Here is a 13,831-nt window from a genome sequence, read left to right on the forward strand (position 1 = left end):
TGGTCGCTAGTGCATCACACACAGATAAATAGGACAAATGTTTGCTTAAATTTGCACATGCTCATTTATGCATAGATGCAAATTTAGGAATGCCTACTATAATTTAAATCAGTGGTGGGGAACCTCAGGCCCAGAGTGCTGAACTTCTTCTTCAACACAGAGTGTGTGCAGCGAATGGAGCGCAGATATAAACAGCTGCCCACAATATCTTTTCTTTGTTTATGTTTTTCGAAAATAAAACTAACGCAGCAAGCCATCACTCCTCACCAGCCAGCTTACAAGGCATTTGATCAAATTAAATACAATTTCAATTAACCAATTATCCTATCACATCCCTTCCTGCATCCGGTGCAGAAAGTAACTCCCCTTTTAATTAGACAAAAAGTCGAGAGACCACAGGTGTGCAGCTAAGTAGGTCAAACTGCAAACATACACCTCTAAAGCCCACCTTGTTTCTGAGTAGCAATATTGACCACTTTAAGATAATGAAAAACCAACACAAATGTACCCTCCTGTCAGGTTGTCTGTCATAGAGGCAGCTGAGGGAATTATGTTCTTTCAGGAGAGAGTAGACCTTCCCTTTCATCCTTAATTGGCTGGATATCACATCACCATAGGGGTGGGGAAATAACAAGCCAAGGGACTAGTCATTCTGCTAGTCTGGGCTGGAGCTGGTTGCTGGAGAGACTTGATTTGCTCTATGGGCTGAATCCAAGGCCCTGAAAGTCTAATGGAGAGGCAAAGTTTGTTGGTCTGCTGTGAGCCCTTCCATCTTGCGCTCAGGTTGTATGTATGAGCAAATAAAACCATATATCCTAAAGAAACCAGAGTCGTCAATGACATTCATTCCAAAAAAGCTGAACCCTGGGTAGGCATCGGCACCCCTGGAGTCTCTCGCTGTTCAGAGATTTGGGTGTAGCAACAGAAATGGACCACTTCGGGTATACAGTGCTACCTTGGTTCTCAAACACCTTGGCTCCCAAACATCAAAAACCCAGAAGTAAGTGTTCCAGTTTTCAAATTTTTTTGGAAGCCAAATGTCTGATGCGGTTGTCGGCTATTGTTTCCGGGGTGCCTGCACCAGCCGGAAGCTGCGCCTTGGTTTTTGAGCATTTGAAAAGTCAAACGGACTTCTGGAACGGATTAAGTTTGGCGCTTTTGTTTTTGCTATTTATTTTGTGTTTTTGTTTTTGAGGCTTTTTTGGTTAATTTGTTTTTGAGGCTGTGTAGAACCCAGTTCATCTACTGATTGATTGATTGTGTGACTGCAGAAATGGATAAAAGCCCCCCATCCAAACAATGACAATCATCAGTGCAGGTAAGAATTTTTATTTTATTTTGTATTTTTATTATCTACAGTACTTATTTATTTTATAGTACAGTACATTGATTATTGCTTTTATTTTGTGGATCAACGGTCTCATAAGATAGTAAAATTCATGTTAAATTGCTCTTTTAGGGGTTGTTTTTAAAAGTCCGGAACGGATTAATCCATTTTGCATTACTTTCTATGGGAAAGCCCACCTTGGTTTTGGAACGCTTTGGTTTTGGAACAGACTTCCGGAATGGATTAAGTATGAGAACCAAGGTACCACTGTACATAAAAGGGTTTAAGCCTCCACTTCATGTTATCACACATAGAGATTAATACCAGCAAGAAATATATACTTAGTGGAAACAACTGCAACATTCTACCAGAGTTTTTTCTGATAACATCATCATAGAAATAGATGCTGTTTCCTGGTATGCATCTCTGCACTGAACACTCTACTTCACACTTGTGCTTTTCTGTCACTCACTAACCGCCGCTCCAAGGTGTAAACTAGCCCACAGACTCATACATAATGCATTACAGATAATTAGCTTGCAGTCTCTTGAGGAAGAATTACATGTTAGAAGCAAGCCCTGATGGCTTAAAAAAAAAAAAAAAAGATATAGCAAAGTAGGTTCAAGAAGGGGGTGAATTTCAGCAGAGAAGCAGTGGGTGGGAAGGGTGATTTTAAAATGTGCATCTTCATTAAAGCATTGGAAAACAGCGCCTAAGTATAAATGTGGACTATTTGCATTGAAGCATGTTGTCACAATATTTGAAAATCACCACAGAAAAAATAATTTAAATCGTTGTGGCGAATTAAATTCATGAGCAATATTTGTAAATCTATGTGCTTTGGCTTACAATAATTCATAATACAGGAAATCCAGTTCTGGACAAATGAGTAGGAATGTGGTATTCAACCTGTCCCCCCTTCATTAATAGTTCTTTTCAGATGTTTATATTGATTGTAAAACAAAGGGGGTGTAGGGCTGAGTATACTACTCTATCCCCCTCCCCAATAGCCCTCCTTGACTTGGAGGTAGGGTTGGGTGACTCTCAATTTTTGTTTCTCTGTTTCTCATTTTTCCAATTTCAGTTTTCCATATTTCCACCTCAGTTTTCCATATTTCCACCTTAGTGATTTTTTAAATTTAACATCCTCATAAAAATTCACCAGCATTTTAGCAGGAATTTATCTTGATATAAAGACTTTTGTAAGCAATTTTGCCTAATATACACATTTTCCCAAAATCATAGAATCATAGAGTTGGAAGAGACCACAAGGGCCATCAAGTCCAACCCCCTGCCAAGCAGGAAACACCATCAGAGCACTCCTGACATATGGTTGTCAAGCCTCTGCTTAAAGACCTCCAAAGAAGGAGACTCCACCACACTCCTTGGCAGCAAATTCCACTGTCGAACAGCTCTTACTGTCAGGAAGTTCTTCCTAATGTTTAGGTGGAATCTTCTTTCTTGTAGTTTGGAACCATTGCTCCGTGTCCGCTTCTCTGGAGCAGCAAAAAACAACCTTTCTCCCTCCTCTATGTGACATCCTTTTATATATTTGAACATGGCTATCATATCACCCCTTAACCTCCTCTTCTCCAGGCTAAACATGCCCAGCTCCCTTAGCCGTTCCTCATAAGGCATTGTTTCCAGGCCTTTGACCATTTTGGTTGCCCTCCTCTGGACACGTTCCAGTTTGTCAGTGTCCTTCTTGAACTGTGGTGCCCAGAACTGGACACAGTACTCCAGGTGAGGTCTGACCAGAGCAGAATACAGTGGCACTATTACTTCCCTTGATCTAGATGCTATACTCCTATTGATGCAGCCCAGAATTGCAGGAAGAATTTGGAGGAAGAAATACTTCCTCCAAATACAATGCATTTTTTTGCACACAATTCCCACTAATATATACATTCCTATGCATACTTTACCCTAATATATGCATTTTTTGTGCTGCAAAACTACACTGAAGATTTTGGATATGTGTGATATTTGAAGGATGGCTATGTCCCAGTTCATTTCAGGAAGGGCAAAGCAGGTAGGTTCACCTTTAAATACAAATTGAATCAAATTTATTCCCCATGCTTATTTGGAGGGAAATCTTCTAGTATGTGTGCATATATTTCTCATTTACCCTTGCCTTCCTTTCCTTCCTCTTCCTCTGTTGGGATTTTAGATAGATAGATAGATAGATAGATAGATAGATAGATAGATAGATAGTAACCCCCTTGTGGCAGGGACTCATCAAACCACTTTTTAAAAACCAAGTAGATGGTTCTGTATAAGCAAACAAGTACAGTGGTACCTCTGATTATGAATTTAATTCGTTCCGGAGGTCGGTCCTTAACCTGAATCCATTCTTAACCTGAGGCACCACTTTAACTAATGGGGCTTCCCACTGCTGCCGTGCCGCCACTGCTAGATTTCTGTTTTCATACTGAAATAAAGTTCTTAACCCGAGGTACTACTTCCGGGTTAGCGGAGTCTGTTACCTGAAGTGTTTGTAACCAGAGTTACCACTGTGTTAGTGGCTGCAAAAAATGCAAGAAATCAACTATTAGTTGATATATCTACTTAGAAGTAGTTATGGATGTGATGACAATCTTATTCCAGGTGCAGAACAATCATAGGCCTATTTATTGAGGAATAAGGCAAAGGTAAAGGGACGCGGATGGTGCTGTGGGTTAAACCACTGATCCTTGGGCTTGCCGATCAGAAGGTCGGCAGTTCGAATCCCCGCAACGGGGTGAGCTCCCTTTGCTCGGTCCCTGCTCCGGCCAACCTAGCAGTTCGAAAGCACGAAGTGCAAGTAGATAAATAGATACCGCTCCAGTGGGAAGGTAAACGGCATTTCCGTGCGCTGCTCTGGTTCAGCAGAAGCGGCTTAGTCATGCTGGCCACATGACCCGGAAGCTGTACACCGGCTCCCTCGGCCAGTAAAACGAGATGAGCACTGCAACCCCAGAGTTGTCCGCGACTGAACGTAATGGTCAGGGGTCCCTTTACCTTTAAGGCAAAGGTAAAGGGACCCCTGACAGTTAAGTTCAGTTGTGAATGACTCTGGGGTTGCGGTGCTCATCTCGCTTTACAGTCCGAGGGAGCTGGCGTTTGTGCACTTCCGCAGCCGGCGTGCAGCTTCCAGTTCATGTGGCCAGCATGACTAAGCAGCTTCTGGCGAAACCAGAGCAGCGCACAGAAATGCCGTTTATCTTCCCGCCGGAGTGGTACCTATTTATGTACTTGCACTGTGTGCTTTCAAACTGCTAGGTTGGCAGGAGCAGGGACCAAAAAACAGGCGCTCACCCCGTCGCGAGGATTCGAACCACCAATCTTCTGATCGGCAAGCCCAAGCAGCACTGTGGTTTAACCCACAGCGCCACCCGCGTCCATATTAAGAATTAACTCTATTTAATTCAATGATATTTGCTTCCAAGCAAGTATGTTCAGGAACCCTGTCTTGAAGGGTTCCAAAATGTAGGGGGAAGTCTGCGTGCAGTGCCTACAACCACACCTAACAGGTGGATGTTAGGGGCAGGTCTAGAATCACGGATATGCTAACTCACTTTATTCATGACTCCCCTTCACATGATGCATGCATAAGGGAGACTCCTTTAGGAGGGAAGATGAATCTACATCTTTTCTTGCAGATTTCCCTACTGCTTACTAATACACAATTCTATTTTTTTTAAAAAAAAAGTTTGAACACTAATTCAGCCCTTCACTTATTTTTGAAGAGACCCAGGAAAAACACACACACACACACACACACACACACACAACGCAGTGAAATGTGGTATCTAAGCTCTCCCTTAAGCAGTGGGAGACTGCACTGTGCTTTTAATGCATGCTTATGCTGTAATTGTCTGTTTGATGTTTGAACACCTGCTCAACCCCTCCCCCCCCCCCCATTTACAGAAAACGTGTCTGGAAAGATGCAAAATGAAAGGTAACACAATATCTGCTTTGAAGACTGAGGCACTGGAAGGTGGGGGGGGGAGCGATGACACATGTTCTACATGTAGCTTTGCATTTCAAGTACGCATACCAGCTTGACCCAAGCGCCTTCTTCCAAGGAAGCCAGAAAGGAATTCTTCCCTTCAAGATTGAAATGTCAGAATGAAAGCTGCTGTGCATATTGAGGACAAACTTCTATCATTAAGGGCACAGCAGGAAAGGGGCAAAAAACATTCTAATAAGATACCTGCAATGAGATTTCTCAAACGTTCTATAAAGACGCTACCCACTGACTGATACAAATTGCAGGGCAATGGGTTTTTCTGAATTTTTTTTCCATTTCAAAATAATAATAATAATAATATTTTTTCCCCATTTCTTAGGGTGCGAGAGCCAACATGGTGGTGCCCTCCAGATGTTGTTGGACTATTGTTCCTGCTCTGGCATCTGGAGTGGCGCACATGCTGTGCACCCAGGGCTGGAGCTATAATAATAATAATTAATTTTATTTATACCCCGCCCTCCTCAGCCAAGACCAGTCTCAGGGCGGCTAACACCAGGTATAAAACAATTGATTGAAATACAACTTAAAAAACAAGATTAAAATACATTAAAATGCAGCCTCATTTCAGTAGGAACTCAAAGCAAAAACTTTTTTGGGGATGGAAACGTCAAGTCTTCACCAAGGCCAACTATCCAGACTGGTCCTACATGGGCCAGGAAAAAAAATGGCACCTGGGGCACACCGACCCCACAGCACCTCCTTCCTCCACCAGTGTCTAGGCAGCAAAGATCAAGGATGCAGGAAACTGTAGTCCAAAAACTGGGGGGACACATTGACTACTCCATTCTTTTTGCTGGTGTTGTGTTCCAGAGTTCAGCCCATCAAGCCTTAAAACACTTGCAGAAGGTGGTAGGTTATAAACAAACAAGCATGAACGGGACTGTGCTGTGCTGCTGGGGGCAGGGGGTTGAATGCAGCCAGATGCAGAGAGAAAGAGATGAGGCTCAGCAATCAACACAAAGAAATTACAACCTGTTTGGGGTTCCTTGGGGCAGGGACAGTAGTTAGGAACACAGAAAGCTGCCTTGTACTGAGTTCAGGCATTGGTGCATCTAGCTCAGTAATTCCAGCTCTTTAGATCCTTCTTCTTCTTCTTTGGCGATCACTCGTAGCTGAGTAAGATTGTCTTCCATAAACACGGTTTTAACAATGAATCCGTAGGTGACTGTGGAGGCCAATTCTGGATCCACACGTCCTTCCACTGTGGGAACGTTGGTTTCTGGGCAGGAGTTGATCACGGTGTGTATTTGCCAAGCGTGCCTTCCTCTTAGTTTCTCCCTTTCGTTCTGAGTTTGGGTGTCTTCAAAGCCCATGACACCTGTGGTAAAGGCTGTTCTCCAACTGGAGCACTCGCAGGCAAGTGTTACCCAATTGTTGGTGTTTATATTACATTTTTTAAAAAAATTGCCTTGAGAGAGTCTTTAAACCTCTTTTGTTGACCATCAGCATTACGCTTTCCATTTTTAACTTCGGAATAGAGTAGTTGCTTTGGAAGCTCTTTAGATTAGATTCCTCCCAGCCCTTCTCAGAGATGCTGGTGACTGAAAACAGGTACTCTGCCACTGAGCTGCAGATCATCCCTGCCCCTTCTCACTATAACTTACACTGTTTATTTATTTTAACAAAAAGTGGGGAAGTCTTCGCAAGTCCCTTACTCTCAAAGCTCCATAACTCTGCTCAGGTGACTCAGGACAGTCTCAGTGGCACTCTGTACCTGTCCAGGTGCCCCTACAGCCTCAGCATGTGACCATCACCCTCAAAGATGCCGAAGGACACCTTTCCACCAAAAGTGACCAAATGAACAGTAAACCCACCTTATATGCTCCCCCCTCCTTTCTCATTCATTCTCCCTCTTCTTTTAATTAGACCAGGTAGCAAAAGCCTGTCCAGTCTCTGAGTAGACTGGAACAACTGTCAGCCGTGCACCGCCAACACAAAGTTTGAACAAGGAAGTTGGGGAAGAAACTCCGCTTCTGAATGACAGAACTGGTTCACATATGTTTTTGGCCTCGCGAAAGGAACAGCGTTAGCAAGTTGTGCCTGCAAAAAAATAGCCTCAGAGATTACTTTTCTGAAGCTTTGCACTACCTTTCCTTCACAATTCCCCATGGGGAAAATCAGAGCTGGAAAGGCACATATTGAAACAAGAAGGAAAGGGGAGATAGAGAGGTGGAGAAAAGGAACCAAGACAGGATAATTGCACCAATTCCTACCAGCTGAGAAAGCAAAAATAAACATGGGAAGCCTGAAGATTATTTGACGTATACATATAGTGTGACACACAAAGGAGTAAAGGGAAATGGGAACTTGAGAAATTTTATTTCTGTAAATTCCAGTACAAACTGGTCTGATCCACACCTGTGGACTAATGCATGGATCACAATATTGATCCTTCACATTCTACAATTCTCCAAAATGAGCATTCTTGGCTAATGAGTCATCTTGGCTAAGAAATAATAATACCAAAATGTATTGCAAAATGCTAACTTTAGAATAAAATGGGCATTTGCCTACGAATTTCTGTGCTTTTCTTTTAAAAAAATAATCACAGATTAACACAGAAAGGGGACACGATGGACTAATGAACAAGCACATGTCAAACTGACATAGACTGAAAATAGACTGCTCCATTTTCCAGAAAAAAAAATATATACCGTAATTCACATAGTTGAGAAAACATATTCACTTAATATTTCATTCTGATTGAACAAAGAGAGGTAGATTGGTGTTCTGGATAAAATGCATATTCCTAGTTCAGATAAAGGACAGTAACACTGGCTGGACATGGGGAGCCTGTGCTGATCTCAGCTTTATTCTTGCTTTCCACTGTTCCCCTGCAAGGGCTCACTCTCCTTCACAAGAAGGGGAGCGCTGGAGCTGATAACATCTCTCAAAAAATACAAAATCCAGAAGCAAGCGGATACAATGACAAGTATGTATGAATGCAGGCTTAATGGCTCAGATTCCACTACCATGGTTTCAGAATGGAAGAGTGGCAGTTTTGTTCAGGTGCATGGACATAAACTCAGTGGTCTTACCAGCCAAAAGTTTCAAGACTGATGGACAAAGTTCCAACTCCAAAGAGTATTGGTCTTTTGATGCTTTCCAAAACAAACTGCAATTATTTCAAAACGCAGTCACCAGGAAGCCGGTAGGAGCAAAGCTGCCTCACCACACTGTTGACTCATGTTAAGTTTGTGGTCTACTAGGACCCCTAGATCCTTTTCACATTTACCATTGTCAGAAATAAACACAACTACTTTCTACATTCGTGTCTCTTGGCAAAAGGGGAAAAATATTTCCTTGACTCTTGGAGGGATGACTAGCAACAGGAGCTCCAAAGCACAAAGTTTTCATTTTTTATTTCATTTTATTATTATTTTTTGCTTTGCTATGTTCCCAGCAGTGCCTCCTTAACTTGGATCTTGATACAACACTAATCCTTTTGGAAAGAAATCTGCTATTTGAGCTTGTGTCTAGCAGCACAACTGGACAAAAGTCAAGGTTTTGTTTTCTACAAGCTTAAGCAAAAGGCAACATTTGAAGCTGCCCCTGTCTCAAGGACCTTCTGTTCTATCTGATGGGATTTAAACGCAAGCTTTTCACTAAAGCTAGTGGCTACATGAGGAGCAGATGCCTGTAACCAAACAAACAGTACACTAATAGGGGAAAAGATAGGAAGGGAAATGCCTAGGATCACCTTATGTAATATAGTTTCAATCGGCTGCAGAGCTGAGTTAAAGCACCCAAGCACAAAGGCCTCACTTTAGAGACTAGCCTGGGGGAATGTTGGTTTTCGAGTATGTGAGATGTGTTGCCATCAACAATCCTCTTTTTGCATTTTAGTTTCTTTCACTTTGGACACTCTACTGCAGTTCAGCTGCCACCAAATACTACCTAATTTGTCTCACTGTCCCATTATTTCATGCAATTTACACAAATTAAAGTTAATTAACAACATAATAGTTTCCACACCTTTAATTTCAATGCAAAGGAAATGCAGTTCAAATGACGGACAAAATGCCATTGATTACATATCATTTGCAGACTGAAAACAACAATGAACACCAGTCGGTATTGATTTCTGTTCTGGACATGGGATGAATAAATGAACATTGGTAATTTCCACTTCTTTTTCCATTTCCATTGGATTTCACGCCCCTGAAGATTTCCCATGAGGAAATGTAGCCCTCAGGCTGAAAAGCATTCCACCTTCCTGGCTAGGGCACCATCTGGTCTAGGACTAGGGCTGTGAGGAAAGACATGAAAATGAACTTCCAGAAGCTTCAGCAGCCTGCCTGACACTGGGTTCCTCATCAGGACCAGCAAAAGCAGAACAATTTGGGCAAGATAAATACAAGGAATCAGAATCTGAGTTACTCTGTCACAAAAACATGGTTTTTCCAGAACTGTAAAATATTAACAGGTATGGATCCAAACATTATACCGCTTAAATGAAAAGTGAGGCTCTCGGTGGCAGCCTTTGCTGTGGTTGTTCTGTCCAGCTGTGAGCAAGTATTTGGTTTATGGATGGCCACAGTTTTTTTGGTCTTTCATCCCACAATCAGCAAGTAGCTTTTACCCAGCAGTTTAAAAGGAAACTAGGCCAAATGGAATGTGTCCAGAGGAGGATTAGGAAGGAGACCAAGTCCTATGAGGAATGGTTGAAGGAGTTGGGCATGTTTGCCCCAGGGAAGAGACAATATGATGGCCATCTTCAAATATCTGAAAGGCTGCCACCTAAGTGATGGATCAATTTTTGTTTTATTTTGCTCCAGAGGAAAGGACACAAACCACTGAGTTTTAATTTCCAAGAAAGGGGATTTTGAGTCAACATTAGGAAGAAACTTCCTGGTGGCATGAACTGTTTTAACAGTGGAACAGATAAAAGGTGATAGCACCCCAGCCTGTTTAGCAAACAAGAGTCTATCTTTAAGGGATGTAGTAGCAGTGGATTTCCAGCATCAGCAAGTGACTGGATGAGATGACCTTTGAGGTCTCTTCCACCTCTATGACTCTGTGATGCATTTCAGCTAACATGCATAGTGCAAAAATACACATAGAAATACAGGGGTTTGCCTAATGAGTACCCATAGCAAAGAGTTCATTTCTTGCACAGCAAGACAATCAAGCAGAAAACACATGATGGATTCATAGGAACAGAACTCAATAGATGTTCACAGGTCTGTAAACCAAGGAGTCTCGCTCTACAAGAACGATCATTGCTTGCAAAGGTTTACTAACCTCTGCCCTGCAGGCCTATTTAGGCCTGGTATGAGTTCCAACTTAGTCTGCAAAGCCGTTTTCTCAAAACCACATCTACTTACCCCACACCTGACTTCACATGTGATGTCAGGCACACGGCAGATAAGCGTGTGATTCCAACGGAACCATCAGGCACTTAAAGTGAGCTCCTGATGGTTCCTTTGCAAGTGGGGCTCACTGACAAGAGCTGATCAGCGCTGACAGCCAGACCCACTGGGATTGGCTGCACCAGCAAGTTCCGCATCAGGAACCTGCTAGTGCAGCTTAAGGGGCCTTGCTGTCAGCTTTGCCAGTCTTCAGAGGGAAAATGTCAGTTTGCAGGCATAGTCTGCCATCTGTAAACAAACTTCAAGGAGGCTTGCTCTGTCTGATCAGCTGATCAGTGATTACAGTGAGGCCCTTTGAAGTCGTGAAGTGGCAGAATGATAACAGCAGGTGATTGACAGGTGGATGGAGGCTCTTGCTTACAAGCAAGTAAGAAATCCTCAGTCGGGCAAGTAACTGTGCAGGCTCAGCTGCAGATACAAGGCTCAAGAGTCATGGTACATCTGCTCAAGATGCTCAGAATTGGACAAAAGCAATGAAGACGTCCCAACAAGTTTCCCGAACGCTGCCTGCCAAGTTTTAAAAGATGCGGTATAGCATGGCTCAGCTACAAGACTCACTCGCCTTGCGGGGATGTCAGGATTGCAAACGTGTTTGGGCTTCTGTTCAGTTGCCGTCACCTCTGGTTCCGCCTCCCCACTCAGTTAATTGTTTGTTGAGGGACATTTTACCAGATCCAATTCCAGCTATCAGTCGGTATCTCCTGTCCTAGATCTCTTCTCCAATTATTTCAATAAGTATTAATTGATGTTTTCCTACGTTTAGAACTGCATGGGGTATGTGAATGCCTGAGCAGTGCCTTCAGCTAACCCCCAAACAGGAACAGAATTCTGCCTTATAACCAAGTAAGACCATTGGTCCATCTAGTTCAGTATTGTCTACAGTTCTCAAACTTTCATCTCTAGGTCTCACTTCAGAGGACTGAGGCCCACCAACTGCAAAATGGTGATGGGGGAAGGCAGAGTTTGACACTGACAATTACTAACATCCCTTTGTATTGATATTCAATCCGTTTTAGGAAATTGTTCTCTGTGTCTGATCCATGCCACTTGTACATTTCTTTTTATTCAATTTCTGCATCGATCCATATTTAAGGCTAGGGGAGAGAGACACCACTCAAAATTCTAATCTGCAAATTAGTTTGAGAGATGTGGATCAAGTTGACTCACATAGGAATTTGCAAAGATCAAATTCTTCAAACATCCCCATTCCAAAATCAAAAGAGGAGTCTAGGTTCACTGCTAATCTGGACATACAAAGAACAGAAGGAAGTATCTTTCAGTCTGTGCGACCTTCTTTTGACACCATCTGTTTCTGAGCAACTGATACATGTTGGACCATCCCAAGTAATCAATGATAAATTATTCACCACAGGAGGAATCCAAAACTTCCCTTCCAGCCAATATAACCCTTTCTATGGACTTCAAAGGATTTGAGCTCCAAGCAAAAGACATCGGCAGAATGAATTTCAAAGCTATGAACACACACACATACACAGAGGCTCCTTTGTCGACTGATTTCACTGCAGACAACTCTCTCCAGTCTGCAACATGAATCATAGACTTGGCTGTGAGTCTTAATTTAAGGGACAGAGAGGGAGGAAAAAAGACATTGACTTCCCATGAAAGCTATTTACCTTGAATGCAAAGTCCTTCGGTGCAGTTCTCTGACTCTTGGCTTGGACCTTCACAGAATTTCCCACCATTCCGTGGAGGTGGAGCACTGCATTCCCGGATCCTCATGTGCTCACACTCAGGACTGCAGACCGACCATTCACTCCACACCTCCCAGCCGCCATCCACTAAACACAAAGGAAGGAATTAACTGTTGCTTTAAATGACAAATTGTTTGATCCAGAACTCGTTTGGGGCACTTTGGTAATATAGGTGAACTCCCATGTAGGCAAGATAGATGAAATCGTTTCCCCATCATTTCTCAAATTTATCCCAGTTTTCCCTTCCATTGGAAGGTGGTGGGCACTCCATTATATGCTTGATTTTTTTGTTTTGTTTTGTTTTGTTTTAAAAGCAGAGGTTGGATGGCTACCTATCAGGGATGTTGTAGTAGTGAATATTTTCCATCACCAAGGGGTTGGACTAGGTGATATTTTAGGTCATTTTGAACTCTGTGATTCCCTGATCCATCAAACCCAGATCTGAGAAACCTGTGGCTCTCCAGATGTTGTTTGCCCCCAACTCCCATAATCCCTGCATTGGCCATGCTTGCTGGGGCTGGTGGGAGTTGGTCCACCATCATCTGAGTCACCAGCCCTGATCTAGCCTACAATCTGATTTATTTTAGCTCCATAATGTTCAACCAACCATAGATCACCTGCGAACTTTCTGCTCCTTATATCTAGAGCTCCCTCCTAAAACACACATGCAATGCCTTCAAACACTTCTTGGAATTCAACTTCTCCCACACAGTTATCAAGACAAACCCTTAATCCAATGGTGAGGAACTTTAGCCCTCTAGTTCTTGATGGATTCCAGAGCCAATCAGCCCTAGCCAATGGTCAGGGATCATGGGAGGTGTAGTCCAGCAGTGATGTATAGGTCCTCCTGTCCAGTGACTCATGGTTATATATTCTGTGTGTGTCCTCAGGAGGACCATTGAGATCAACAGACTTTGAGTAAAATTTAATTTAACATAATCCAGTATCCCAATATCTTAGCATAACTAAGCCTAAATATGTATAACTAATCTGAATACATAAACCTTGTTTTAGATCATGGATAAGCTGCAGTGTCCCTCAGGTTTATATACTCCTGCTCCCCAACACCTCATCCCCAAGTAAGATGCAGAGAATGAAAGTTCAAAAGCTTACATTTTTGAACAAACCATTGTTCACCCCAGTATCTTGTTGGCAACTTGGAATCTATATTCTAGTTTAGGGGTAACATTCATGCTGTTTTCCAGATGTTGTGGAATCCCAGCCAGTATGGTCTGTGATCAAGGACAGGCATAGGCAAACTTGGCCCTTCAGATGTTTTTGAGACTACAATTCCCATCATCCCTGACCACTAGTCCTGTTAGCTAGGGATGATGGGAGTTGTAGTCCCAAAACATCTGGAGGGCCGAGTTTTCCTATGCCTGATCAAGGAGGTTGGAAGCTATACTAC

The 13,831-nt window shown here is 42.7% G+C and overlaps 1 protein-coding gene across 2 annotated transcripts in view; it reads right to left on the reverse strand.

The window, feature by feature from the left end:
• The window catches only part of UNC5D (unc-5 netrin receptor D), a 410,127-nt gene that overhangs the window by 102,712 nt on the left and 293,584 nt on the right, over positions 1–13,831 (reverse strand). For both annotated transcript variants that reach the window (XM_083588433.1, XM_083588434.1), the window contains exon 7: positions 12,346–12,510. In XM_083588433.1, the coding sequence (XP_083444559.1) occupies positions 12,346–12,510 (165 nt within the window). The remainder of the gene's footprint in view (positions 1–12,345; positions 12,511–13,831) is intronic.

This window comes from Podarcis filfolensis (assembly GCF_964270895.1).
Source record: "Podarcis filfolensis genome assembly, chromosome: 15".
NCBI classification, from domain to species: Eukaryota; Metazoa; Chordata; class Lepidosauria; order Squamata; family Lacertidae; genus Podarcis; species Podarcis filfolensis.